The sequence below is a fragment of the Lepus europaeus genome, chromosome 4, assembly GCF_033115175.1.
Source record: "Lepus europaeus isolate LE1 chromosome 4, mLepTim1.pri, whole genome shotgun sequence".
NCBI lineage: Eukaryota > Metazoa > Chordata > Mammalia > Lagomorpha > Leporidae > Lepus > Lepus europaeus.
In genome coordinates, this window is record NC_084830.1 from 104,894,306 (window position 1) to 104,918,494 (window position 24,189).

The following is a 24,189-nucleotide window of genomic DNA, read 5'->3' on the forward strand; positions in this document are numbered from 1 at the left end:
GCCTGTCACCAGATACGTGTCACACCACCGTCTGCCTCCAAGACTGTCAGAGCTGCTTCACTGGACGGAGGCATGGGTGGGTGGATGGAAGACTGGATGGATGTCTTGAGCTTTGGGAAAGAACCCTGGGTCCCTAGCCAGGACCATGCCTCCTACCCATGCCCCCCCCCCCATGCCACCTCATCAGTCATGTTTCCCAACACTCTGCCTCCCCACCTCCCTGTCCACACCCTGCCCCTCGCACCCAGACTGGGACTACAGCTCTGGCAGAGCATCCCAGAGCAGGTGCACACCAGGCTAACAGAACCCAGCGCACCCGGCCCTCCTCGCTCCTGTCTCCCATGTACCCCAAAGGGGACGAGTGTGCAGCCTCCGCATAACCACACAGAGGTATCCAATGGACGGGGCACAGTCTTGCAGGCTGCCTCCCAGCTCTTCCCTCCCCTCCGACAGGACAACAGGCCCACGCCACAAGAGGGGTTGTGAGGCTGCGAGTGGAAACAGGAGAGAGCAGAGACCAGACTGTGAGCGGCGTTTATTGTAGCGTACACAAGCCACCCACGGCCAGGGCCCCCAGGACATTCCCCGTGGGCACCATGGAGCCACACTGCTGGGCACAGGCCCCCACCCCCACCCCCGCCGGCAGCTCCCAGCATCCCTGAACAGCAGCGCGGCCAGGGCCCTGGTGGATGACTGTCCCCGAGGAAACTTCAGTGGCACAGGGGCCACTGCTGGGCAAAAAAGTGCCTTTTGTTTGGCTCGATTTAACTCATTGCCAAGAACTGAAAAAAAAAAAAAAAATCAAGACCGCGCACATAAAAATCCGTATCTCTGGCCTCTCCGGATTTCTGCCTAGACCTCCGTCACAGCCACCTTCCGATGGGAACCTGGGCCTTGCCACAGTCCCCACCACACCTTCCCGCGCTCCCAGGCAAGTCGCCAGCATCCCTTAGGTTGTGCGAACATTCCTCCCGTCACAACGCCACATCTCCAGTAACAGCGGCTCCCCATGCACGGCCGACCGGCGCCGGCGGGACCCCAACTCCTTCTTTTACCCGCAGCCCGGAAGGGGGTGGGGCAAGGCCACTGCCCGCTCCATGCAGCTGCTAAGAGCCAGCGCTGCGGACAGCGGCCAGGCTTCCCACGCCCAGGACCGTTCGCTCCTGTCCAAGTGTCCAGACTCCCTGAACTTGAAGCGCTAGCAAGCAGGGTGCGCACAGGAGGCGGCGGCGCAGAGCGGGCAAGCGGCGGGAAGCAAGCAGCCAGGCCGGTGGCGCTGTGCCGGCGCCCTCTGCCGGCCAGGAGGTAGCTCTGCAGGCTGTAGGGACGACTTTCAACTTTTTCTGGGAGTCAACCGTCTGTGGCCGACAGTTCCCCTCCCTCCCTGCAGGGGCCACACCCTGAGCTTCTAGCAGCTTCCTGGGTGAAATCTTCTAACTCCTCTTGCAAGTCCTTGGCCGCTCCGCTGGACACTGGCACCCACCTCGGTCCCGCAGGGCCGGACGCTGTTGTCCCAGCAGGGTCCCACCTCCCCATTCCCCACGCTCTGGGGCCTCGCTCAGCTCAGGGCTTGGCAGACATAACCTACAGAGGCGGGGAGGCCAACTCCCAGCCTACGGGGTCGGGCAGGGCACTTAGGTGAGCAGGAAGGCTGGGCAGGCCCTCAGGGAGATGGGGCCAGGTCGTGGTTCTACGGAGAAGCCGGGGAGCTGGGCTTTTATGTGAAAGACCCCAATTTCTGACGGCTGGAATAAACCTCCGGGCTGCGGCCAAGCCGCCGGGAGGCTGGGTCCAGGCCAGGGTCCCGGCCGCAGTTCCAGCAAAGCCCAGCAGCCGAGGGACCTCGGAGGCGGCCAGTGGAAGCCAGCAGTGTTCAAAGCAGCGTTTACTGGAGGAGTTTGTAGCCATCATCACGTTTGATCCTGGAGGCAAGAGAGGGGGAGAAAATTCTTGGACCCATTGCAGAGTCTAGAACACTGAGGCTGAGGTGGGCTCCTAGCAGGCTCAAGGTTACAGCTAGTAGGGGAGAGCTCGGTGGCAGGGGGAACCACAGACCCCAAAGCTCACGCCACAGAGCCATTCAGAGGAGTGTGTCCCAGCGTGGGGCAGGGGACCCAGGCCCTACCTCCCACCTCCCACCTCCGCCTTCTTAGCTGTGGCCTTCCTGGTCTCCTGAATAACCCACTACCCAACAGCCGAGACATGTGTGCACACGCACGCACACACGTGCACACACACACACACCCAGTGCAGCCGCTGCGGCTTTGTGCATGAACTGCGCACCCCCGCAGGTGGAGTCCCTCAGGCTCCTGCAGCCTCGCCCGTCGGGAGCTTAGGAGGAGGGTCCCGGGGGCCCCTACCAGCGGCCTGGGCAGGCCAGGCGTGCGCTCATGGCCCACGGCGGCCTCACCAGTTGGCTTTCACTGCCTTGATGTCACTCACGAGGTTCTGGGCCAGGCAGATGCCAAAGATCTGTAAGACAGAGGGCGGGTGAGGGGTGGGCCAGGGCCAGGGCCAGGGCCGGGCCAGGGCGGGACTTGTGAGCTGGCACAGTACCTGGAGGAGGGCAACGCCCACGAAGACCCCGGCCACGACAATCAGGTTGTCCTGCAGCCACTTCTCAAACTGGCCCACGCAGCCCTTGGTGTGGATGGAGCCCTGCTGCTCCAACTCCTATGGCACCCACACCGGGCTTGTCACCACATGGCTCTCCCTTCCCTCCCCCACCCCGCCCAGGGCCCAGGACCCGCAGCACCTGCTCCCTGCAGCTCTACCACAGGGCCTTGGCACGGCTGCCTCCTTCTCACGGGTCTCAGCAGAGACACTGCCCTCCTCCTCCAAGAGGCCTTCCGTGACCACCAGCCCCTAGCTGCCATCTCCTATTTCCTTCCAAACACTCCCCAGGCTGTTTGTGACTACCTTGTGTAGTAAGCACGCAAGCCTGTACTTATTAGCTGTGAGCTCCCCAGACCGCCTATCTCATCAGCATGGCTCGCCCAGGGCTGGGGCCAGGCCTGGCACATGGCCGACACTCTGCAGAGCTGCGGCGAGCAAGCCCACGTATGCCCACACTCCCGGGGACCGCGCGGGCTTCTGGGACTCGGCACCCCTCTCCGCAAAAATCCCTGGGGCCATTGGGAGGCCCCGCTCCTGTCCCAGATCCCCACTGCCCCCAGCCCGCTCACCAGTTTGAGCCGGACGTCATAGCCACACTGGGTGTTGAGGACATCTTCCTGAGGGCAACAGGCCGGTTAGCAACCCAGAGGCACCTGCGATGGGCTCTTCCTGCGGAGGGGGGCGGGAGGAGGGGGAGGGGAGGCGGGGCAGGGCCTGGGTCCTGCTACATCCTCTGCTCTTAAGCAAGTCTCCAAGGTCCCACATCAGGGCAGTGGCTGCCCACACGCCAGCCCCTGCTGGGAACCTGCCTGCTTCCGCTTTATAAGAACGGGAGACCCTGCCAGCCCCCTGCACAGGCAGGCGGGGGGGGGGGGTGGGGTGTGTGCTGAAGAGCGGAAGTTCTGGAGCTGCCCCCCCACCACACTCCCAGAACGGCCACGCCCCCAGAGCCCCGCCCTCCTCACCGCAGGGTCCCGCACACAGCAGGAGAAGGGCACCCCACAGCGCTCCCGGCTCGGGTTCAAGTCAGTGCAGTTGAAGTAGATGTTGAGGTTCCAGTCGTTGGGCCCGCGGGCTCCGCAGCAAGACCACTGCGGGAGGAGAGAGCGCCCTCGTGAGGGCAGGGGAGCCGGGCCCAGCCCGGGGAGCCTCAGCCAGCGCCAACAAGCCAGAGAGGGGGCGGCCAGGTGGGCCCCCCGGGCCCAAGGGGATCACAGAGTGGCCAGGCCCAGAGCTCCTGGAGGTGGGCAGGGAAGGGGATCCTCAGCTGCCCCACCCCCAACCCGGGAGAGGCTGGAGAACGGGAGAATGGGGGTTCCCAGTCTGGATTCTGGCTTCCTCCAGCCAGACGTCACTGAACCCCACATGTATACCAGCTCTCCCCACTGCCCATCCTCACAGCCGTCCCATCCCACCCCATCCGTGTAGCCAGCACTACCCCGAAGCCCCCTTACCCCTGCCCAGACAACAGCCAGCGTGGGGCCTGCGGTGAACCAAGGCGCTCATCCCTAGGCAGCCCTGGAGGGCAGGCAAGGCAGCCGACCCCTCCCACCTGATCAATGCCAGAGGCAACCGCTGGGGGAGCAATCACCCCTCCCTTCACATCACTGCTCCCTCTCTTCCTCTGGGTGACTCTGACACCACCGGTTATCATCTGCCTTCTCCACTAACCCCAAAAGGATGGGTTCCACCGGCCCAGGACCTGACACACAGTAGGGCATCAGAACATGCCTGCCGCACTGCCAACTGCATAGAAGTGGGGCTCAGGGCCAGCGCTGTGGCATAGCGGGTAAAGCCCCCGCCTGTGGCGCCGGCATCCCATATGGGCGCCGGTTCCAGTCCCGGCTGCTCCACTTCCAATCCAGTTCTCTGCTATGGCCTGGGAAAGCAGCAGAAGATGGCCCAGGTCCTTGGGTCTCTGCACCCGTGTGGGAGACCCAGAAGAAGCTCCTGGCTCCTGGCTTCAGGTCAGCCCAGCTCTGGCCGTTGTTGCCATTTGGGGAGCGAACCAGCGATGGAAGACCTCTCTCTCTCCCTCTGTCTTTAACTCTGCCTCTCAAGTAAATAAAGAAATCTTTATTGAGAAAAAAAAAAAAATGCTCTGGCCTGGGAGCGGCAGCCTTTGGAGCCTCTGGCCTCAGTTCCCCAAGCCCAAGTCCCTGCAAGGCCAGGAACTGAGGCCCCGCGGCATCACCAAGTCTGGGCTTCTCCTGGGACAGGGGCCTGCGGTGCGGGCGTGGTCCCAACACACAGGGACTGTGCTCTCGGTCCTCTGCTCATGGGCGCCCCCTGCAGGTGGCGCACGCTGGAGGCTGCACTCACATATTCCTGAGCAAAGTCGATGAGGTTCTGGAGGTCAATGTCATCGCGGTAGGCCTTGACGTTGTTGTTGATGAAGAGGTTGAGCTGGTCTCGGATCCAGTCCTTGAAGACGAAGGCCAGGATCCCCGTCGCCAGCTCCAGGAAAAAGATGAGGCCGAGGAACACGGAGAACTGGGGATGGGAGTGGGGAGGGCACACAGATGATGGGGCTCTGGCGACAGTCGGCTGGGACCTGCTGGAGTCGTATCAGAGCCCCACCCCCACTTCCATCGAGAGCCTGGAGCCTAGCACCCCACTTTTGGTTAACTCCCGAGGGTGACAAGCGGCACTGTTCCGGCCTCTCCTTCCACCTGCTAATCACACCCACCTTCGAGAGGACCACCCTCTACTTTCAGCTCCCCTGCCTAGAACGGAGCAGGGGCAACCTCCGACCCCATCCCAGACAAGGAGTGGGCGCGTGCCGCCAGCCCACCAATCAGAGCACGATGTCCCCAGGACCCGCGGGGATTGGCCTGGAGACAGCCAATCAGAGCCAAGGAGAGGTGATTAAAGCACTGGGGGTGGGTGAGCTGCTGGGGAAAGACAGCTCCAAGCCCCAGCAGGAGGAGTTGGGGCCGGCGGCAGGGGGAAGGCAGCACTGTCCCCAGCTATACTGCAAGAACTGGCCATGAACGGAGGCGGCTGGAGTCCCCGGGGGCTCCGAGGTGCGGGGGCACTCACAAACTTGAGGAGGAAGGTGTTCTCCCGCAGGGCCCCGATACAGCCAGCGAAGCCCAGCACCGACATCACACCTCCAACCACCACAAACAGCCACACGGGGTCCAGGCCACCCAGGTCCGTCAGCGCCGAGATGTTGGAGAGGACACCCTGGGGTGGGGTGGGGTGGGGTGGGGTGGGGGCACGCGTGAGCCGCGGAGCTGCCCACCGCCTCACCCCACAGGCAGCCCCACACCCTACCCACCACCTTACCTTCTCACCCCAGGCCCAGAGGCCGATGGCCAGAAACAGGGCTCCCAGCACCTGCAAGAGCAGCGGGCGGAGCTCAGGGCTAGGCACCGGGCGCCGGCAGCGGCACAGCCCCCTCGCTCACTCTTTCTTCCCCAGTGCTAGGGGCCTGTGATTGGATCTGGGGTCCTTCCTACCTCTGCAAGAACACATGTTCTGTCCCCACAACACCGTCTAGGGGACCGGAGCCAGCCCCGGCCTAATGAGATGGACGTTAGGGGCACTTTCCTGGAACCTAAGACTGGAGCAGAGAGTGGCGAGACACTGCTCCCCCCAGGCCCTGCTGGAGTTCCAGGCCCCCCCCCCCCCCGCTACCCAGGGCTCCTCCCCCATGCCCAACCCACCACAGTAACCTCCATCTGCCAGCAAGCGTGCTGTCCTAGCTCACAATGACCCCCCGTCAATTCCACACAGCGCAAGCTCTCTGCTGAGCAGCCCCTGGCCTGGCCACCAGCACTGCCCTATTACACGCCTGGCCACGGTCCTGCCTGGGCCTTCCAAAGGCCAGTTTTGGGCTCCTCCCCTGAGCAGCCTGGACCTCAAGGGCAGCTGCCCTCCCATGCCTGACCCTGAGGACCCTTCTCAGCTTTCTTCCCAGGAGGCTCTCTCCTCCCTGCCCCAGCCCCATGACCACTCCCCGTGGGTTCCTCTCCCGCCCCTCTCCCATCTCACACCCACCTTCCATCCCACCAGGACGCTGGCATCTCCCAGATCTCCCCCCAGGCCTCACCCTGGCTCAGGACCCCACGTCCACCTGCCTGCCGCAAACGCCTGGCACCCCAGGCACCGGCGCACACTGAGGACAGGCGAGCTTCCGCACCAGCGAGGGAAGTGAACAGTGAGCAGACAAGCCTCAGGTACCGACAGGTCCCGCAAAGGAAACGGATGTATCAGGGGTTCGGTGTGTTTTAGAGAGTGGCAGGCACTGCGGCCACAGCAGGGACATCGAGTCCCATACCGAAGTGTCTGGTTCAAGTATCGGCTACTCTGCACTTCTGATCCAGCTTCCGGCTAATGTCCCTGGAAGGCAGAAGATGATGACCCGAGTATCTGGGCTCCTGCTGCCAATGTGGAAGACTCAAATGGAGCTCCGGGCTTCAGGCCTGGCTGTTGCATTAACTTAGACTGTGAAATACTGGGTGGGCAATCCCTCTCGCTCCCTCTCTCTGCCCACCACCTCCTCTGTCACTCTGCCTTTCAAATAAGTAATTAAAAAAGATTTATTTATATACTTGAGAGGTAGAGTTACAGACAGAGAAAGGGAGAGAGAGAGAGAGAGAGAGAGAGAGAGAGAGAGAGGTCTTCCATCCACTGGTTCACTCCCTAAATAGCCGCAACAGTGTAGCTGGGCCGATCTGAAGCCAGGAGCGTCTTCCAGGTCTCCCACGCAGGTGCAGGGGCCCAAGGACCCGAGCCATCTTCTACTGCTTACCCAGGCCATAAGCAGGGAGCTGGATCGGAAGAGGAGCAGCCAGGACCTGAACCGGCATCCATATGGGATGCCAGTACTGCAGGCGGATGCTTAACCTACTACACCACAGCACAGGCCCCTAAATAAAATTTTTTTTAAAGAAGTGGCAGGGTAGCTGCCGGCGTTCTGGCTGAGGTTTGGCAAGGAGAAGATCCCAGCAGGCAGAGATCAACAGAGTGAAGGGGCCTCAGGTAACTCCCACCTGGCAGGAGCAAGGAGGGCCAGACCCAGCAGGCACTGGAGCCCCGGGGAGGAATCTGGACTGTGTTCTGGGAGCAGTGAGAACCCACCAGGGCGGGGGGACCTTCTGCCTGCCAAGGGCCATTTGGATATTTACAACATCATCTGTCGGCCACACAAAACTTAGAAATTAACCTGCTAGAGATTCGCTGAACTTTGAGTCCCACCTGCCAGACCACGTGTCCCATGTGAAGGCTCAGAGCAGGGCAATGCCAGGGTCCACTTGACATTCAAACAACGCCACCCTCCTCATTGTATAGAAGCCTCCCTGGGACCATCCTCACCCCAACCTGAAACCTTCCTCAGCCCCCTGAGCGGCCCAATCCTATCAACTCAGCCCCAGGACTCTCCCTGGAGCTGCCCTCCCCTCCCCCACCCTCAGCTTCCCAGCTAGACCCCGACCTCCTCCCCCTCACTGCCCCTCACCCACCCATCACTCCTGCAGGGCAACCCCACACACTCACTCCAGGAAAAGCTGGGCCCACCTCCATCCCACCTCCACCCCTACCCAACAAACCTGGGTCACTCCCACCTACTGCCCCCAGTCACTCTAGGTCATCTCCAGCCTATGGCTCTGCACCTGACTGCTGTGTGACCCCAGATAAATGACTTAACCTCTCCGTGCCTGTCCCTTCACATCTCCCGCTGGCAAACGGTAGACAGTAATAGGCAGCCCTGTGACTAGAACTCCTTGGAACTCGATCTGCCTAAGAACCCTGGGGGTGGGGGCAGAATTCATTATCACCCACGGCCAGGCTAGGAAAGCTGAGGCCCAGGGGACTCACGGCCAGGCCTGCGGTGCCCTCCGAGACACCTCCTGACCCCTCACTAGCACTCTCTGTACATCGCCCACACCCTAGAGGCCCGAGGACGCCCCTCACAAGGGCAAGCGCCCTCAGCAGGTGGGTCCAGGACACGCAGACCAAAGGCGCCTGGCACGTTGACCTAAGGCAGAGGAGCAGTCCGCAGAGGCAGCACTGGGTTGACAGGGTCCAGATGCCACCCTGGGAGCAGCCCCCTCTCTGGGCAGGGGTGGAGCCCCCCCGCCCCCCAGTGTGGTCAGCTGTGGGATGTCCAGGTTGCTCCCCCAGGGCAGGCCCCTGGGTTCCCAGCAAGGCAGATCTCTGTAGCCCCTCCCTGCCCATAAGCACCGGATTAGGGTGGGGACAGGGCTGTGACAACCCCCCCCCCCCTTTGCAGCAGCTTAAGGCGGCCAGCCCAGGCGGTGGAGAGGCAAGGAGGGTACCCAGCCGGCCTGGTGTCTGCACAGAGCTCTCCACCGATGGGCTGAACCAGGGGTGGGGCTCAGCTCATACCCTACACGCCACAAGGGGCGACAGAGGGGGTGCCTCGCACCCAGGGGGTGCCTGAGGTCTTCCGGGAAACACTTTGCCATTCTCCCCTAGTCCTCAGGGAGCCTCCCTCCACTCCCAGCCACGCCGGCGCCGGGATCCGGCCGCCAGCAGTCCGGGCCTCTCCGGCGCCCCCTCGAGCGGCCCTGGGAGTAGGCGTGGGGGTGCAAGGAGGAAGTGGGGGGCTGTCCCGAGCCCTAAATCCTGGGCAGAGAGCGGGTTTCCCAGCAGGGCCCGGACCACCTCCCCTAGCCTGCCCGTCACCCACCCCCCCACTCTCGCACCAGGCCAGCGCAGGGCCCGGCGCAGACCCTGAGCTCACCCAGAAGACAATGTTGAAGCCAAACAGGAAGTATTTCCCGCAGCAGCCGACCTCGGGGTCCTGGAAGTGCTGGTGCTTGCCGGGCATGGTTAGCGGACGCCCGCCGGCCCGGGAGCCGAAACCGAAGCCAGGGGCCGGGCCCAGCCCTCCGCGGGCCGCCCAGGCCTGGAGCCGCCCGGGGCCTAGCCCGGCGGCTGCGGCTTCATGGCCGCGGCCACACAGAGCGCCGGTCGGGCCCCGCCCGCCCCGCAGGGACCGCCCCCGGCGTCCGGAGCCCCGCCCCCAGCCCTGCTCCGACCCCGCCCCCTGCGCAGGCGGCCAGGGGAAGCTCCCAGCGCCCTTCCTTCGTGCTGAATGTCCAGGGCCCTTGCTGGCGACTACAGGCGTCCAGATCCCTGGGCCCCACAGCCCCACGAGGCTCAGTACCAGCGGCAGCCCCATCCCGGGCCTGCTGTCAGAACCCAGAGGACTGACCGCTGTCCCTGGGAACAGCAGGGATGGTGATGTGGAATCGGCTGCATTTAGCGCCATCTGTACCGACTCAGACTCAGGCCTGATGGGGACCGGGGTCTTATGCGTGCCTCACCTGCTGTTCCCCCACCCCATCCCCCAGTTTTGCCAGCATCCTGTCCTCCAACCCTTAAGTTGAGGGTCCCTGGCGCCCCCCTCTCTCCTGTAACCGGCTGAGGCTCCTTAGTATCCAGGATCTCATATGAGCTCCCAGAGCGAGGATTCAGGAAACCCAGAAGTTACTCAAAATTGTGGGGCCCTCCTTTAAAAACTTACGACTTTGTTTGGAAGTATTTGTTTAGAAGGAACAGGAAGGTGCAAGTGTTCTGCCTCTAACTGATGCGGGGGAGGCCTGGGCCACCGGCCTGCGCTCTTCAAGAGGTGGGACAGGCTTCTCCAGCCTCCGCTCTCCCCTTTGCCCCTCCGCACAGGGGAGGGTGATCTCCTCCAACCCTCCAGCTCCGTGGGCAGGGAGGGCAGCCTGTGCAGGGGACCCAACCCTCACTGCTGGTTAGGAGACAGGACACAGGCTGTGATGAAAGGCAAGCCCTGCAGGTGCTAAAGCAGAGAGGTCACAAAGAGGAACCCCCCCCCCCACTCTCGTTGCTGAATGCCAGCTCTCAGTTAACAGTGGCCTCAAGCCCCCTCCCTCCAGGCAGAAGCCCCCTTCCCATGGAGGCCAAGTTAAGTCATCATGGGACACACCCTCATCTTCCCACCTGCTGTGAGCCCTCCCCCCACCCCTCTCCCCCTCTGCCATGACAAACTCTCCCCAGGGAGCCCCTCCCAGCTTCTCGGCCACCACCCCATGCCACCACAAGGCCCAGGTCATCCTATGTCAAGCTATTTATTTTCACTCCAGGATGGGTAAGGCTTGAGCCTCCCGCCCCCACCATGGCAGTCAGAGGCTCCGGCGTCCTCACACCACAAACTTGTTCTTGGCTAGGGAGTTGCTCTTGGTGGCTGTGTCGGCGTGGGCCTGGTAGCCGATGATGGTCTTGGTGGAGAGGCCCAGGCGCTCTTTGTATATCCGCCTGGGTGGGTGGGAGAGAGACCCACATCAGGTGGGCAGCAGAGAGGCTGGGCCAAGATGACCCCTGCCCTCCTAACCCTGACCGTGGCTCCAGCCCCAGCCACTCCTGTTTCGTGTGTTCCACCGGTGCGGAAGCTCAAAGAAGGACTCCAATGCAGCCAAAGTTCTACTGCTAGGGAGAGCTGGAATTCTGCACTCCCAGCCCCTTCACACAGCGGGGTAAGGATGGGGGAGGGGGGTAAGGGTGAGGGGGAGGGGTATGGAGAGCTGCCAGGGACCTCCCTTGCAGGCCAGACCACCCCCACCCCCCTTCTCGCTAGAGGAGACCCAGCCGAGCCATCCTCACCCGATGTGCAGCACGCCCGCCTGGTTCTCGGCCTCCCTGGTCCACACGGCGATCTTGTCTCCCTTGGTGCGGACGTTGAGCACGGCCCCGCAGACCTCTCTGCTGTGCTCCGCAAAGCTCTCCCCGATCAAACACAGCAGCTGCACCCAAAGCAGGAGAGGATGGAAAGACCTCCGGCAGAGGCCTGGGGCTGCCCACAGGGCCCTGGAGGCCCCTCCCCCACTCACCGTCTCCAGCCACAGTCGGTCCAGCTCGCTGTGGCGCTGCTGCTTGGCCAGACTGATGAGCCAGCGGCCACCCCTCTTGTTCTTGCTGTCTTCCCACATGGGCTCAATGCCATCCTGCCAGGGGGTGCAGGTCCACGACCCCCCTGGGGTCGGAGGTACTGGCCCCGCCCCCTCCCAGCCTCTGCATGCCTCCAGCCCTCCCCAGGAGCAGGGTCCACCCTGAACCACTCGTTGCCTGTCGTGGGCCTTGTCTGTTTGGGTGCCGTGTGTGTTACGGAACCAAGTTCCTGAGACAGGAGTTCAAATGGGGAGGATCCAGGAAGTCTCTGGGGCTGACATCCCCGGGGCCAGAGATGTCCCAGGCATGGCTTCCAGGTCCCCAGACCTCGCTGGGCAGAAGTCACTGGGACAAGTCCTTGACTGCTAAGGTCAGCATCTCCAGGGACTTCCAGTGCTGTCCCTTGCTTGAGCCAGGCCAGTCACCTCCTCCCTGCCCTCCCCTTGCAGACTTAACCACTCTGCTTTGACTGACCCTCTGAGCCCGAAATCACAGCTGTCTTGCCCCCTGCCCCCCACCCCGGTCCCTGGGAGGGAGGGACAGAGCAGAAGCCAGGAGGCTCAGCCCCCACCCCCTTGGGGATGGGGCTCCCAGGAGCAGAGCTCACCTTGAACAGGGCGTAGTCACAGCCGGCGGAGAGCTTGCTGGCCAGCTGGATGTGACTGTACATCCTGCAGAGGGACCCCAGCCCTGCTCAAGTCAGGGTTTCCGAACCTGGCTCCAGCTGGCCTCAGCCCTGCCCGGTCCTCGCCACCACCTTCAGGCCTGTGCTCACGCTCGCCCTGCCACCTGAAACCCCACCCCCAATTACTCAAGCCCCACCTCTCCCTGGAACCCCACCCCCTGCTGCCCAACCCAATGAAGCCTGTGCTGCCCCAGCTGGAGCCTGGGACCCTCTTGCCCCAGCGTTTGCAGGGCAGTTTCCTGGGAACACCTTGGCTGCTGACACAGGCTCAGGCGTGGAGGGGACCTTGCCCATGGCTTCTCCAACACATGGCCATGGACTTGCAGAGTCAAGGTTGTCCCCTTGCTTCCCCCACTCCCCCACCCAGGCTCTCTCTTTCCCCCTGAGCCGGAGGAAGGCTTGCAGGTGGCAAAGGTGGCTGGGCCCCAACCCCAGTGCCCTTGCTCGAGACCCACCGAGCCCCACCCTCAGCACACACCGAAGGGTTCCCTGGAGCAGGCTGGCTGGGCTGTGCAGGAAGCACTCACCCCACCCCCACCCCCACCCCCACGCGGGATGAGAGCCCAGGCTCCGGCGCCCGGGCACACACTCACGCCCAGAAGTCCTCCACGGTGTCAACCTTGGTGACGAGATGCAGGTTGTCCTGCCAGGCCCGGCTGCGGTCATTCTTAAAGAACCACAGAGCCCACCTGGAGGGGGGTAGGGAGTGGGGGGAGTGGCCTGGAGGAAGCCGGGAGCCCTCTAGGTCCACCCCGAGCAGCACCTGGGTTGACAGGGGTCTCTCTCTTACTCTCTCCCTCTAAGGACAGAGATGGGATTTGGGGCAGAGACACCCCCTACACATACACGTGTGTGTGTGTGTGTGCAGGTGTCCTGCAGGGCCAGGGGACAGAGGATACATTTAACCAAGAATCTCAGCAGGGTTAAGGCTGGGGGAAGGGGGAGGGTCAAGGTGGGGTGGGGTGGGCAACAGGGCTCAAGGCTTAGGCCAACCCTGGCCTTTTGTGGATGAGGACCTGGGGCCCAAGAGAGGAAGGGGTCGCCCAAGTCCCTGCCGCCAGCGAGCACAGAAGCCAGCCTAACAGCAGGGGTCCGTGTCCAGCTCTGTGGCTGCTCTCACCTGTTCTGCAGGGGGTGCACCCCGAGGTGGACCTCTGCGGGGCCCTCATTCTGGACCTTTCTCCGCAGAGGCTGAGAAGACCTGGGCGAGTCCTGAGCCTGCCCGCCGGGGGACGCACCCACCACTGCCGCCTCTTCCTCTTTCTCCTTCCGCTCCTCCTCCTGGTCCTGGATTCTACCCTCAACTTCACAAACCTGGCCAAAGAAAGGAGTGAGGCGGGGCTGGGCGCCTGGCCCCCACTGCCCCCAACCTTTCCTCCAGCAGGGGTCAGGCAGGGGGACATACAGGGCCTGTGGCAGCCATGCTGCTGCTGAAGCTCCACCAAGACCCAGCACCCAACAGCCCCCAGCTGCAAGCTTTTAACCCTCCAGTGCCCTGCCCCCACCTGCCCAAGGCAGGGGAGGGGGAGGGAACCGGAAGAGTGAGGAGGGTGCTCCGAGCTGGAGAGGTTTAATGGCTTCTTTCCATCCATAAGCACTAAATGAGCACCTTCTGTATGCAAGTCCCGATCTGGCCACAGCTGAGACCAGGCAGACCCAGCCCAGGGTGGGCCAAGATATGGGCCAAGGTAAGGGTCTATATTTGGGGTCTGCCTTCAGGGAGAGTGAAGTCGACATGCCACCAAAAGTGGCCCCTGTATTTAAAGCGAACTTCCATGCCCCACCCCACCCCTGGTTTCTGGAACATTCACAGCCTTGGTTTGCCCGCCCAGCGTCATATGGTGCAGGCATTTATGTTGGACTCTCGAAGCATCTGAGCTGCTTTTTAAATTTTGTGTATGTTTATTTGTTTCTATTTATTTGAAAGGCAGAACGCTAGAGAGATTGCCCATCTGCTGGTTCCTCAAACATCTGAGCTTTTAAAATGTAATTACTGGGGGCCGGCGCCGCGGCTCAATAGGCTAATCCTCCACCTTGCGGCACCGGCACACCGGGTTCTAGTCCCGGTTGGGGCGCCGGATTCTGTCCCGGTTGCCCCCTTCCAGGCCATCTCTCTACTGTGGCCCGGGAGTGCAATGGAGGATGGCCCAAGTGCTTGGGCCCTGCACCCCATGGGAGACCAGGAGAAGCACCTGGCTCCTGGCTCCAGATCAGTGCGTTGCACCGGCCACAGCGCTCCAGCCGCAGCGGCCATTGGAGGGTGAACCAATGGCAAAGGAAGACCGTTCTCTCTGTCTCTCTCTCTCTCTCACTGTCCACTCTGCCTGTCAAAAAAAAAAAATGTAATTACTGGGGCCGGTGCTGTGGTGTAGTGGGTTAGGCCGCTGCCCACAGTGCCAGCATCCATGTGGGCGCCGGTTCAAGTCCCGGCTGCTCCACTTCTGATCCAGCTCTCTGCTGTGGCCTGGGAAAGCAGTGGAAGATGGTCCACACCCTTGGGCCCATGCACCCACATGGGAGATCAGGAAGAAGCTCCTGGCTCCTGGCTTCTGATCGGTGCAGCTCCAGCTGTTGTGGCCAACTGGGGAGTAAACCATTGGATGGAAGACCTCTCTCTCTCTCTCTCTCTCTCTCTCTCTCTGCCTCTCCTCTCTCTAACTCTGATTTTCAAATAAATAAATCTTTAAAAAATGTAACTACTTGCTAATTTTCTACATTTTTGGGTCCTCTTGAGAATTTGGAAGGTCTGGGCCTTCCACCTCACACATCTACACATGAGATTCCATGCAACCCCCCTGAACCCATCTGAGCACTCTCCGCTTGGGCATCACTGGCAAGGCACTACCGTAGCCACACAGCCTGGGTTCCAGCCCTGCCCTTGGCCGAGTTTCTGAACTCAACCAGTCTCAGTTTCTCCAACTGTAAAATGGGAATGTTTATAGCCACCTCCTGGGCCTTTGTTGTGGCGCAAGAGGTAAAGCCGCCACCTGCAACACTGGCATCGCATACGAGCACCGGTTTGAGCCCCAGCTGCTCCACTTCTGGCCCAGCTCCCTGCTAATGTGCTTGGGAAAGCAGCAAAAGACAGCCGGGCACCAACCACTGCAGTCGTTTGGGGAGGGAACCAGTGGATGGAAGACCTCTCTGTGTCTCCTTCAAATAAACAAATCTTCAAAAAAGCCTCTGAAGGAAAGGCGTTCGGGAATAGGAGACGATAGCTGAGTCTGCGGCCTGAGCTGGGGGCTGCAAAGCAGGGTTTCTCAAGTGCAGGATCAGAGGCACCTGTGGGGCTGGTTGGGCTCACACTGCCGGCCCCGCCCCGGAGTTGCTGCCTCCTTCCAGGATGGCCGTCAGCTGGGCGCTGGGCTGGGCTGGTTCCGCGTGGCCTCTGCATGTGGCTGCTTGGCCGCCTCACAGCACAGTGGCAGGGTTCCCAGGACAGGTGTCCCCAAGGAAGCAAAGGGGGACAGAAGCCGCCCCACTGGGTTCTGCGGGAGTCACAGGGCCTGAATCCAAGGCAGGGGCCTTATCGCATGCTTCCATGGGAGCAGCGTGGAAGAACTGTGGCCAGAGGGAATTCTGGAGGAGGACCAGGCTGCGGGAGAGACCAGGAAACTCGATTCCTGGAGGGGAAAAGGCAGGCAGGAAGGGCGCTCTCCGAGATGTGAGTCCTGGCGCACAATGTGGCCGCAGCACCGCTTCCCAACCCTCTTCTGTATCTCCCAGCCTGGGGCAGCCCCTGGAGTCTGGGAGTGGGGTAGCAGTAGAAGATGGTCCAAGTGCTTGGGCCCCTGCACCCACGTAGGAAACCTGGAAGAAGCTCATGGCTCCTGGCTTTGGATCAGCACAGCTCAGGCCATTGCGGCCATTGGGGGAGTGAGCCAGCAGATGGAAGACCTCTCTGTCTCTTCATCTCTCTGTCTGTAACTACCTCTCAAATAAATAAATAAATAAATCTTTAAAAAAATTACTACGCTCCCAGATGTGTTCTTTAATTTATCACCCTGTTTCCCCCTTAACATCATCCATCCATTCATTCATTCAGCTCCTCCACAAATACTGACCTACCTGTTATTCTGAGCCAGGCACTGCTTTAGGCTTTCAGGAGAGTAAGCCAACATTGGCATCCCACACCAGGCTGCTCCACTTCCCATCCAGCTCCCTGTTAATGGGTGTGGGAAAGCAGGGGAAGATGGCCCAAGTGCTTAGGCCCCTGCCTCCCACCTGAGAGACCTGGATGGAGTCTTAGGCTCCTGGCTTGGCCTGGCTCAGTCCCAGCTGTTGCTGCCATTTGGGGAGTGAACCAATGGATAGAAGATCTCTCTCTCTCTCTGGAGCTGGTGCTGTGGCATAGTGGGTAAAGCCGTCACCTGCAGTGCCAGCATCCCGTATGGGCATCGGTTTGAATCTCTGATGCTCCACTTCCAATTCAACTCTCTGCTATGGCCTGGAAAGCAGTGGAAAATGGCCCACACCCTTGGGCCCCTGCACCCACATGGGAGATCCAGAAGAAGCTCCTGGCTCCTGGCTTCAGATCTGTCTAGCTCCTGCCATTGTGGCCATTTGAGAAGTAAACCAGTGGATGAAAGACATCTCTCTCTCTCTCTCTCTCTCTCTCTCTCTCTCTGCCTTTCAAATAAATAAATAATTTTTTTGACAGGCAGAGTTAGACAGTGAGGGAGAGAGACAGAAAGGTCTTCTTTCCGTTGGTTCATCCCCCAATGGCCGCTATGGCCAGCGCACCGTGCTGATCCGAAGCCAGGAGCCACATGCTTCCTCCTGGTCTCCCATGCGGATGCAGGGCCCAAGCACTTGGGCCATCCTCCACTGCACTCCTGGGCCACAGCAGAGAGCTGGACTGGAAGAGGAGCAACTGGGACAGAATGCGGCGCCCCAACCGGGACTAGAACCCGGGGTGCCGGTGCCGCAGGCAGAGGATTAGCCTAGTGAGCCACGGTGCTGGCCAATAAATAAGTATTTTTTAAATGTTTTAAAAAATCTCTTCCTCCACTCCTCTCTGTAACTCTGCCTTTCTAATCAATAACTCTGTTAAAAGCTGTGAACAACATAGGACATAGGTGCTTTCTCCCTTCAGTTCAGAAGGCCCAGACTAAGCCCGGGGACCCCGTCTGGAGAGGTGGCCCGCCCTCACCCAGTCACAGGCACTGAAAGTCACAGGTACAGGGCTACCTCCCGCCCTGACCTGGAGTCCAGAAGAGCAGAGCCCGCTGCCCCCCCAGTGCCCTCTGGGTGTCCAATGTGCTTCCCAGACTCTTTGCATTCAAAGCTGGACTCCTGGCCACCCCACCCCCACGCCGGCTCTCCCAGATGCCTGTCCTTCCAGTCACACGTGGGATCTGACTGCTCGTCTCCCTCACGGCCGCCACCCTAGCCTGAGTGGAGCCCGTGTTGCCATGGCCTCAGAACAGGCCCCAGCTTCCTCTCTTGCCCGAGAGCAGCGCACGCCCTACACAGCTCCCATCAGCAGCGCTCCTCTGCTCACAGCACAGGTGTCTGCTGGGCCCCACCCCTTCTGAACCCTCACTCCCTCTGGTCACCCTCTCCCTGCTCCGGCCACTCAGGCCTTCCAACCTGCAGGGCCGCGTGCCAGCCCCCCGCCCGCCTCTGGACTTCTTGTTCCCTTGCTTCCTAAGCTTGCTCCCGCTGGAATGTTGTAAAATTTTACAGAGGCAAAGTTTGGGGAGGAGGGCGGGGAAGAGAGAGACACCAAGTTTGCATCTATGTCCACTCAAGCCAGGAGTAAGGAACTCAAGGCAAGTCCTCCTCGAACAGCGGCTGACTCATGGCAGGTGCCCCAAGGTCACAGTGGGAAGTGTTAGCAAGCTGCAGGTCGCTGATGATTCTGGGAGAGCCACACAGCTTAAAGCACCTTACCAGGCACAAGATCCCTTGTTAATTGTCCCGTCCTCCTCAAATGTTAAGTTCTAGAAGAGCGGGGACTTTGTTTCTTGTTTTCTGCTGAATCTTCTGGACCCAGAGTGGTACCTGCACACCGTAGACACGCAGAAAAAGTTGACCGCAAAGAATACAGTTCCTGCTTTGGGAGATTCGGTTTAGTGTTTTAGATATAATGGAATACCAGGCACATAGTAAGTGATCGATAAATGTCACCCACTTATTTCCCTTTCTGCTATCAGCCACCTGTCCCAGTGCCCTGCAGGGAGCCGGCCAGCCTGTATCCCCCCGACCTGAGGCCTCAGGACAGCAGGCACACTGGTGACTGTCAGTTCAGGCCACACGCTCCATGCACAGACTTGGAAAGGGGCAAATGGCTCTCTGCAGAACCCAGGCAGGGCTGGGATCCGGGGAGCCTCACCAGAGAGCCCTCGGTTCAGGTTGGGATAGACTCTCAATCCATGCCCTGCGAACTGGCAGCCTTCCCTGGTCCAGAACTTCAGCAGTCCTCCTCCGTACAGCCATAGGAAGAGCACAGGGTAGAGGGGAATGGAAAGACCCACTTCCCAGCAGGAGACCCAACTCCCAGGCTTAGGGCCCAGCCAGAAAGAGACCTAGGGGCCCGAGCCTATGCCCTAAGGAGGGTACTGGCGTGGCCTGGGAATGGATCTGCCATGCTAGAAAGCGGCTCCCCGGTATCCATACCCCCTTCTCTGGGGACAGCAGACAGAGGAAGGAAAAGTAGCATATGTTACCACTCGGGTGGGCGTTGTGGCACAACAGGCCAAGCCACTTGGGATGCCCACATCCCACCCTGACACACTCATTTGAGTCTCAGCTGCTCCAGGCTTCGATCCAGCTCTCTGCTAACGTGCCTGGGAGGTAGCAGAAGATGGCTCAAGTGCTTGGGCCCCTGCCACACGCATGGGAGACCCAGATGGAGTTCCTGGTTCTTGGCTTCAGCCTGGCCCAGTCCTAGCTGTCGTGGGCATTTGGGGAGTGACCCAGCAGATAGAAGATGAGGACAAATGTTAAAATTTCAGGAATTTATGAGCCAGTTGTTGAAGTCTTTATAAGGAATCATTATGGGGGCCAGTGCTGTGGTGTAGCGAGTAAAGCCGCTGCCGCAGTGCTGGCATCCCATATGGGCACTGGTTCGAGTCCCAGCTGCTTCACTTCTGAACCAGCTCTCTGCTAATGTGCCTGGGAAAACAGCAGAAGATGGCTCAAGTGCTTGGGCCCCTTCTGGGAAGACCCAGAAGAAACTCTTGGCTCCTGGCTTTCACCCTGGCCCAGCCCCGGGCATTGTGTCACTTTGGGGAGTGAACCAACCCATGGAAGATCTCTCTCTGTCTCTCCTCTCACTCTGTAACTACTTTAAAAAAAATCATATATAAACTTACATAACTCACGTTAAAAACAGGTTTTACAGCCAGCGCCGCAGCTTGCTAGGCTAATCCTCCACTTGTGGTGCCAGCACCGTGGGTTCTAGTCCCGGTTGGGGCGCCGGATTCTGTCCCGGTTGCCCCTCTTCCAGTCCAGCTCTCTGCTGTGGCCGGGGAGTGCAGTGGAGGATGGCCCCAGTGCTTAGGCCCCTGCACCCATGTGGGAGACCTGGAAGAAGCTCCTGGCTCCTGGCTTCAGATTGGCACAGCTCCAGCAGTTGTGGCCATTTGGGGAGTGAACCAGTGGATGGAAGATCTTTCTGTCTGTCTCTCACTCACTCTGTAATTCTGCCTCTTAAATCAATCTTAAATAAAAAGCTGCTATACTATGTAAATAGTTGTTACGTTGTAGTGTTTAGAGAATAATGACAAGAACAAAGTCTGCACATGTTCAAGAGAGAAGCAAATCTATTTTCCAAATATTTTCTTTTGGTTTTTTTTTTTTAAAGATTTATTTATTTGAAAGGCAGGGTTACAGAGAGGTAGAGAGAGAGAGAGAGAGAGAGAGAGAAGGAGAGAGAGAGAGATCTTCCATCTGCTGGTTCACTCCCCAGATGGCTGCAACGGCTGGAGCTGGGTCCATCCGAAGCCAGGAGCCAGGAGTTCCCTCTGTGTCTCCCACATGGGTGCAGGGGCCCAAGGACTTGGGCCATCTTCTACAGCTTTCCCAGGCCATAGCAGAGAGCTGGATGGGAAGTGGAGCAGCCAGGATTGAACTGGCATCCACACGGGATACTGGCACTGCAGGCGGCAGCTTTACCTGCTGCAACACAGCACCAGCCCTCAGAATCCTTTCAACTTACTTTCTTTTTTCTTTTTAACTTTTATTTAATGAATATGATTTCCAAAGTATAGCTTATGGGTTACAATGGCTTCCCCCCATAACTTCTCTCCCACCCCCCGCTCTCCCACTCCCCTTCCATTCACATCAAGATTCATTTTCAATTCAATATACAGAAGATCAGTTTAGTATATATTAAGTAAAGATTTCAACAGTTTGCACCCACACAGAAACACAAAGTGTAAAGTACTGTTTGAGTACTAGTTATAGCATTAAATCACATTGGACAACACATTAAGGACAGAGATCCTACATGAGGAGTACGTGCACAGTGATTCCTGTTGTTGACTTAACAATTGACACTCTTGTTTATGGCGTCAGTAATCACCCTAGGCTCTTGTCATGAGTTGCCAAGGCTATGGAAGCCTTTTGAGTTCGCCAACTCTGATCATATTTGGACAAGGTCATAGTCAAAGTGGAAGTTCTCTCCTCCCTTCAGAGAAAGGTACCTCCTCCTTTGATGACCTGTTCTTTCTACTGGGATCTCACTTGCGGAGATCTTTCATTTAGGCCATTTTTTTTTTTGTCTTGGCTTTCCATGCCTAAAATACTCTCATGGGCTTTTCAGCCAGATCCGAATGCCTTAAGGGCTGATTCTGAGGCCAGAGTGCTGTTTAGGACATCTGCCATTCCATGAGTCTGCTTTGTATCCCACTTCCCATGTTGGATCGTTCTCTCCCTTTTTAAATTCTATCAGTTAGTATTAGCAGACACTAGTCTTGTTTGTGTGATCCCTTTGACTCTTAGACCTATCAGTATGATCAGTTGTGAACTGAAAATTGATCACTTGGCCTAGTGAGATGGCATTGGTACATGCCAGCTTGATGGGATTGAATTGGAATCCCCTGGTACGTTTCTAACTCTACCGTTTGGGGCAAGTCAGCTTGAGCATGTCCCACATTGTACATCTCCTCCCTTTCTTATTCCCACTCTTATATTTAACAGGGATCACTTTTCAGTTAAGTTTCAACACTTAAGAATAATTGTGTATTAATTATAGAATTCAACCAATAGTATTAAGTAGAACAAACAGAAAAAAATACTAAAAGGAATAAAGTATTAAGTTGTTCATCAACAGTCAGGGCAAGGGCTGATCAAGTCACCGTTTCTCATAGTGTCCATTTCACTTCAACAGGTTTCCTTTTTGGTGCTCGGTTAGTTGTCACCGATCAGGGAGAACATATGATATTTGTCCCTCTGGGACTGGCTTATTTCACTCAGCATGATGTTTTCCAGATTCCTCCATTTTGTTGCAAATGACCGGATTTCATTGTTTTTGACTGCTGTATAGTATTCTATGGAGTACATGTACCATAATTTCTTTATCCAGTCTACTGTTGATGGGCATTTAGGTTGATTCCAGGTCTTAGCTATTGTGAATTAAGCTGCAATAAACATTAAGGTGCAGACAGCTTTTTTGTTTGCCAATTTAATTTCCTTTGGGTAAATCAACTTACTTCCGCTGAGTCCTCTGACCCACAGCCTTACAGACGCAGAGGGGCTGCCGTGTGCACGTATTTGTATATAAAGTGTCTGTGTATAATGTGGTATGTGGTGAGTAGCAACAGACATTTATATTAATATATTGTGATACTTAGAAAATTATACATCAGTTTCTAAGTATCAAAATCGGCTCATCCCAGGGCCAGAAATGTGGCATAGCGAGTAAAGCCACTGCGTGTGACAATGACATCTCATATGGGCACCTGTTTGAGTCCTGGCTGCTCCACTTCCAATCCAGCTCTCTGCTATTGGCCTGGGAAAGCAGTGGAGGATGGCCCAAGTACTGGGCCCCTGCACCCAGAAGAAGCTCCTGGCTCCCGGCTTCAGCCTGGTCCAGACCTGGCTCTGGAGATTAAACTAGCAGATGGAAGATCTCTCTCTATATATATATATGTATATATACATGTGTATATATGTAACTTTTTACATATATATATATATACACACACACATGTAACTTTGACTTTCAAAATAAATAATAAATAAATTTCTTTTTTTTATTGGCTCCTTCCCAATATTAAAGTTTTGCACTTGCTTCTCTCCCTCATGTCTGGACAGTCCCTATCAGTGCACACGGGTCTAACCCATCCTTTATCACCACTCCATAGCAAACCACAGGGTTGGTGGACCCAGCTAACTAGCCAGTCCTCTGAAGATGGACGCTTAGATATGTTTGGATTTTTGCTACAGTAAACCACGCTGCCTGACATGAAAAATCCCTGCACAAATGTCTCTGTGTACTTGTGTGAGTGGAGCTCCACGGGATAAATTCCTGGAAGGGAAGCTGTTGGCTCAAAAGGAGCATGTGTGTATGCTTTTGGTAAACATTGCCAAATCGCCTTCCAAAGAGTCTGCGCCAATTCACAGTCCCACCAATGGCCTGTGAACATTTTTTTTTCCAGATTCTGCTGCTGGTTCCCCCTTACTTGGTTACCTGTCGCTCACCTACCCAGTGTTTCTGGCCACAGTGCCTTTGCCCATGCTATCCCATAGCCTAAAATTCCCTCCCTTGCTTGTTTGCCTCATGAAATCTTCCAGCTGTCACCTCCTCTTTTTTTTAAGGTTTATTTATTTATTTATTTATTTGAAAGAGTTACAGAAAGAGAGAGAGAGAGAGAGAGGTCTTCCATCCACTGGTTCACTCCCAATTGGCCGCAAAAACCTGAGCTGCATTGATCCCAAGCCAGGAGCCAGGAGCTTCCTCCAGGTCTCGCATGTTAGTGCAGGGGCCCAAGCACTTGGGCCATCTTCTACTGCTTTCCCAGGCCACAGCAGAGAGCCGGATTGGAAGTGGAGCAGCCGGGACTTGAACTGACGCCCACATGAGATGTCTGCATTGCAGGCAGTCTTACCCGCTATGCCACAGCACTGGCCCCTTGTCACTTCCTCTTTACAACCTTCCCTGGCTCCCCTGAGCTGGCAGAGTCCCTTTCCCCCAGGATCCCACAGCTTCCTTTTTTTTCCTTTTTTTTTTTGACAGGCAAAGTGGACAGTGAGAGAGAGAGAGAGACAGAGAGAAAGGTCTTCCTTTTTGCCGTTGGTTCACCCTCCAATGGCCGCCACTGCTCGCTGCGGCCGGCACATCGCGCTGATCTGAAGCTGTGGGGAAATTAGTTACATGAGGTAATTCAAAGATGGAGCCCAAACGAAGTAAGCTGGGCGGAATCCAAAGTTGTTTACCACTAAAACTAATTGGCTATGCAACATCAAGGGAGGTAACAAAACTAGTAACAAGTGTATAGACATATGTTTGGTCCTATAAGAAATTGCCCCGTAAAATGACGGTTTAAGTGATTGGTTGGTCCTTAGTCCTGCCCCAATGACTCTGCAGTTTTGTGCTATAAAAGGCTCTGTTATGCGGGTAATAAACGAGTTCTTGCTAGACTTGGCTCCCCGCTGCATCTGACTATCTCCGGGATCCGGAGGCTGGGGAACAGGCGAGTGGCGCACTTACCTTTCCTTGGACCCAGTCCATCCTGTACAGGTGGACTAAGACCCTGCATGAAGCCAGGAGCCAGGTGCTTCTCCTGGTCTCCCATGTGGGTGCAGGGCCCAAGCACTTGGGCCATCCTCCACTGCACTCCTGGGCCACAGCAGAGAGCTGGCCTGGAAGAGGAGCAACTGGGACAGAATCCGGCGCGCCAACCGGGACTAGAACCCGGTGTGCTGGCCGCAAGCGGAGGATTAGCCTATTGAGCCGAGCTGCCAGCCATAGGCTCCCACAGTTTCATGAACATAATTCTACCAAGAAACCAACAGAGGGCCCACTATGTGCCTGGCCTGCTAAGGCCATTCTA

At 57.9% G+C, this 24,189-nt stretch overlaps 2 protein-coding genes across 4 annotated transcripts; both read right to left on the reverse strand.

Moving 5' to 3' along the window:
- Positions 1–520: 520 nt before the first annotated feature.
- On the reverse strand, positions 521–9,520 carry TSPAN17 (tetraspanin 17). Of its 3 annotated transcripts, none has more exons than XM_062188649.1 (9): positions 9,329–9,519; positions 5,908–5,958; positions 5,659–5,805; positions 4,939–5,109; positions 3,582–3,707; positions 3,186–3,233; positions 2,557–2,673; positions 2,361–2,472; positions 521–1,922 (listed from the first exon to the last, which is right to left on the reverse strand). In XM_062188649.1, exons 1-8 carry the CDS (start codon positions 9,413–9,415, stop codon positions 2,407–2,409), a joined length of 813 nt encoding a protein of 270 aa, XP_062044633.1. In that variant the 5' UTR covers positions 9,416–9,519; the 3' UTR covers positions 521–1,922; positions 2,361–2,406. The 3 variants fall into 3 exon arrangements, with proteins under 3 accessions (XP_062044633.1, XP_062044632.1, XP_062044634.1); XM_062188648.1 differs by having other exon boundaries at positions 523–1,922; positions 2,411–2,472; positions 9,329–9,520; XM_062188650.1 differs by lacking the exon at positions 521–1,922 and having other exon boundaries at positions 2,411–2,472; positions 3,186–3,229; positions 9,329–9,520.
- Positions 9,521–10,757: 1,237 nt separating this feature from the next.
- Positions 10,758–16,572, reverse strand: EIF4E1B (eukaryotic translation initiation factor 4E family member 1B). Its single transcript, XM_062189628.1, has 7 exons — positions 16,558–16,572; positions 13,308–13,501; positions 12,781–12,876; positions 12,110–12,173; positions 11,445–11,558; positions 11,218–11,357; positions 10,758–10,872 (listed from the first exon to the last, which is right to left on the reverse strand). The coding sequence occupies exons 1-7, from the start codon at positions 16,570–16,572 to the stop codon at positions 10,758–10,760; spliced, it is 738 nt and encodes a 245-aa protein (XP_062045612.1).
- Between the last annotated feature and the right edge of the window lie 7,617 nt (positions 16,573–24,189).

Bases quoted from the DNA above. Each gene is read 5' to 3' on its own strand.
- EIF4E1B (XM_062189628.1), bottom strand. The intron at 11,559-12,109 runs GTGAGCTCTGCT...ACCCCCTGGCAG, and splicing joins GTGACTACGCCCTGTTCAAG to GATGGCATTGAGCCCATGTG. The intron at 11,358-11,444 runs GTGAGTGGGGGA...CTTTGGGTGCAG, and splicing joins ACCGACTGTGGCTGGAGACG to CTGCTGTGTTTGATCGGGGA.
- TSPAN17 (XM_062188648.1), bottom strand. From the start codon at position 9,415: ATGCCCGGCAAGCACCAGCACTTCCAGGACCCCGAGGTCGGCTGCTGC. The intron at 3,708-4,938 runs GTGAGTGCAGCC...CTCCTCCCGCAG, and splicing joins TCGACTTTGCTCAGGAATAT to TGGTCTTGCTGCGGAGCCCG. The intron at 2,473-2,556 runs GTACTGTGCCAG...TCTGTCTTACAG, and splicing joins TGGGCGTTGCCCTCCTCCAG to ATCTTTGGCATCTGCCTGGC.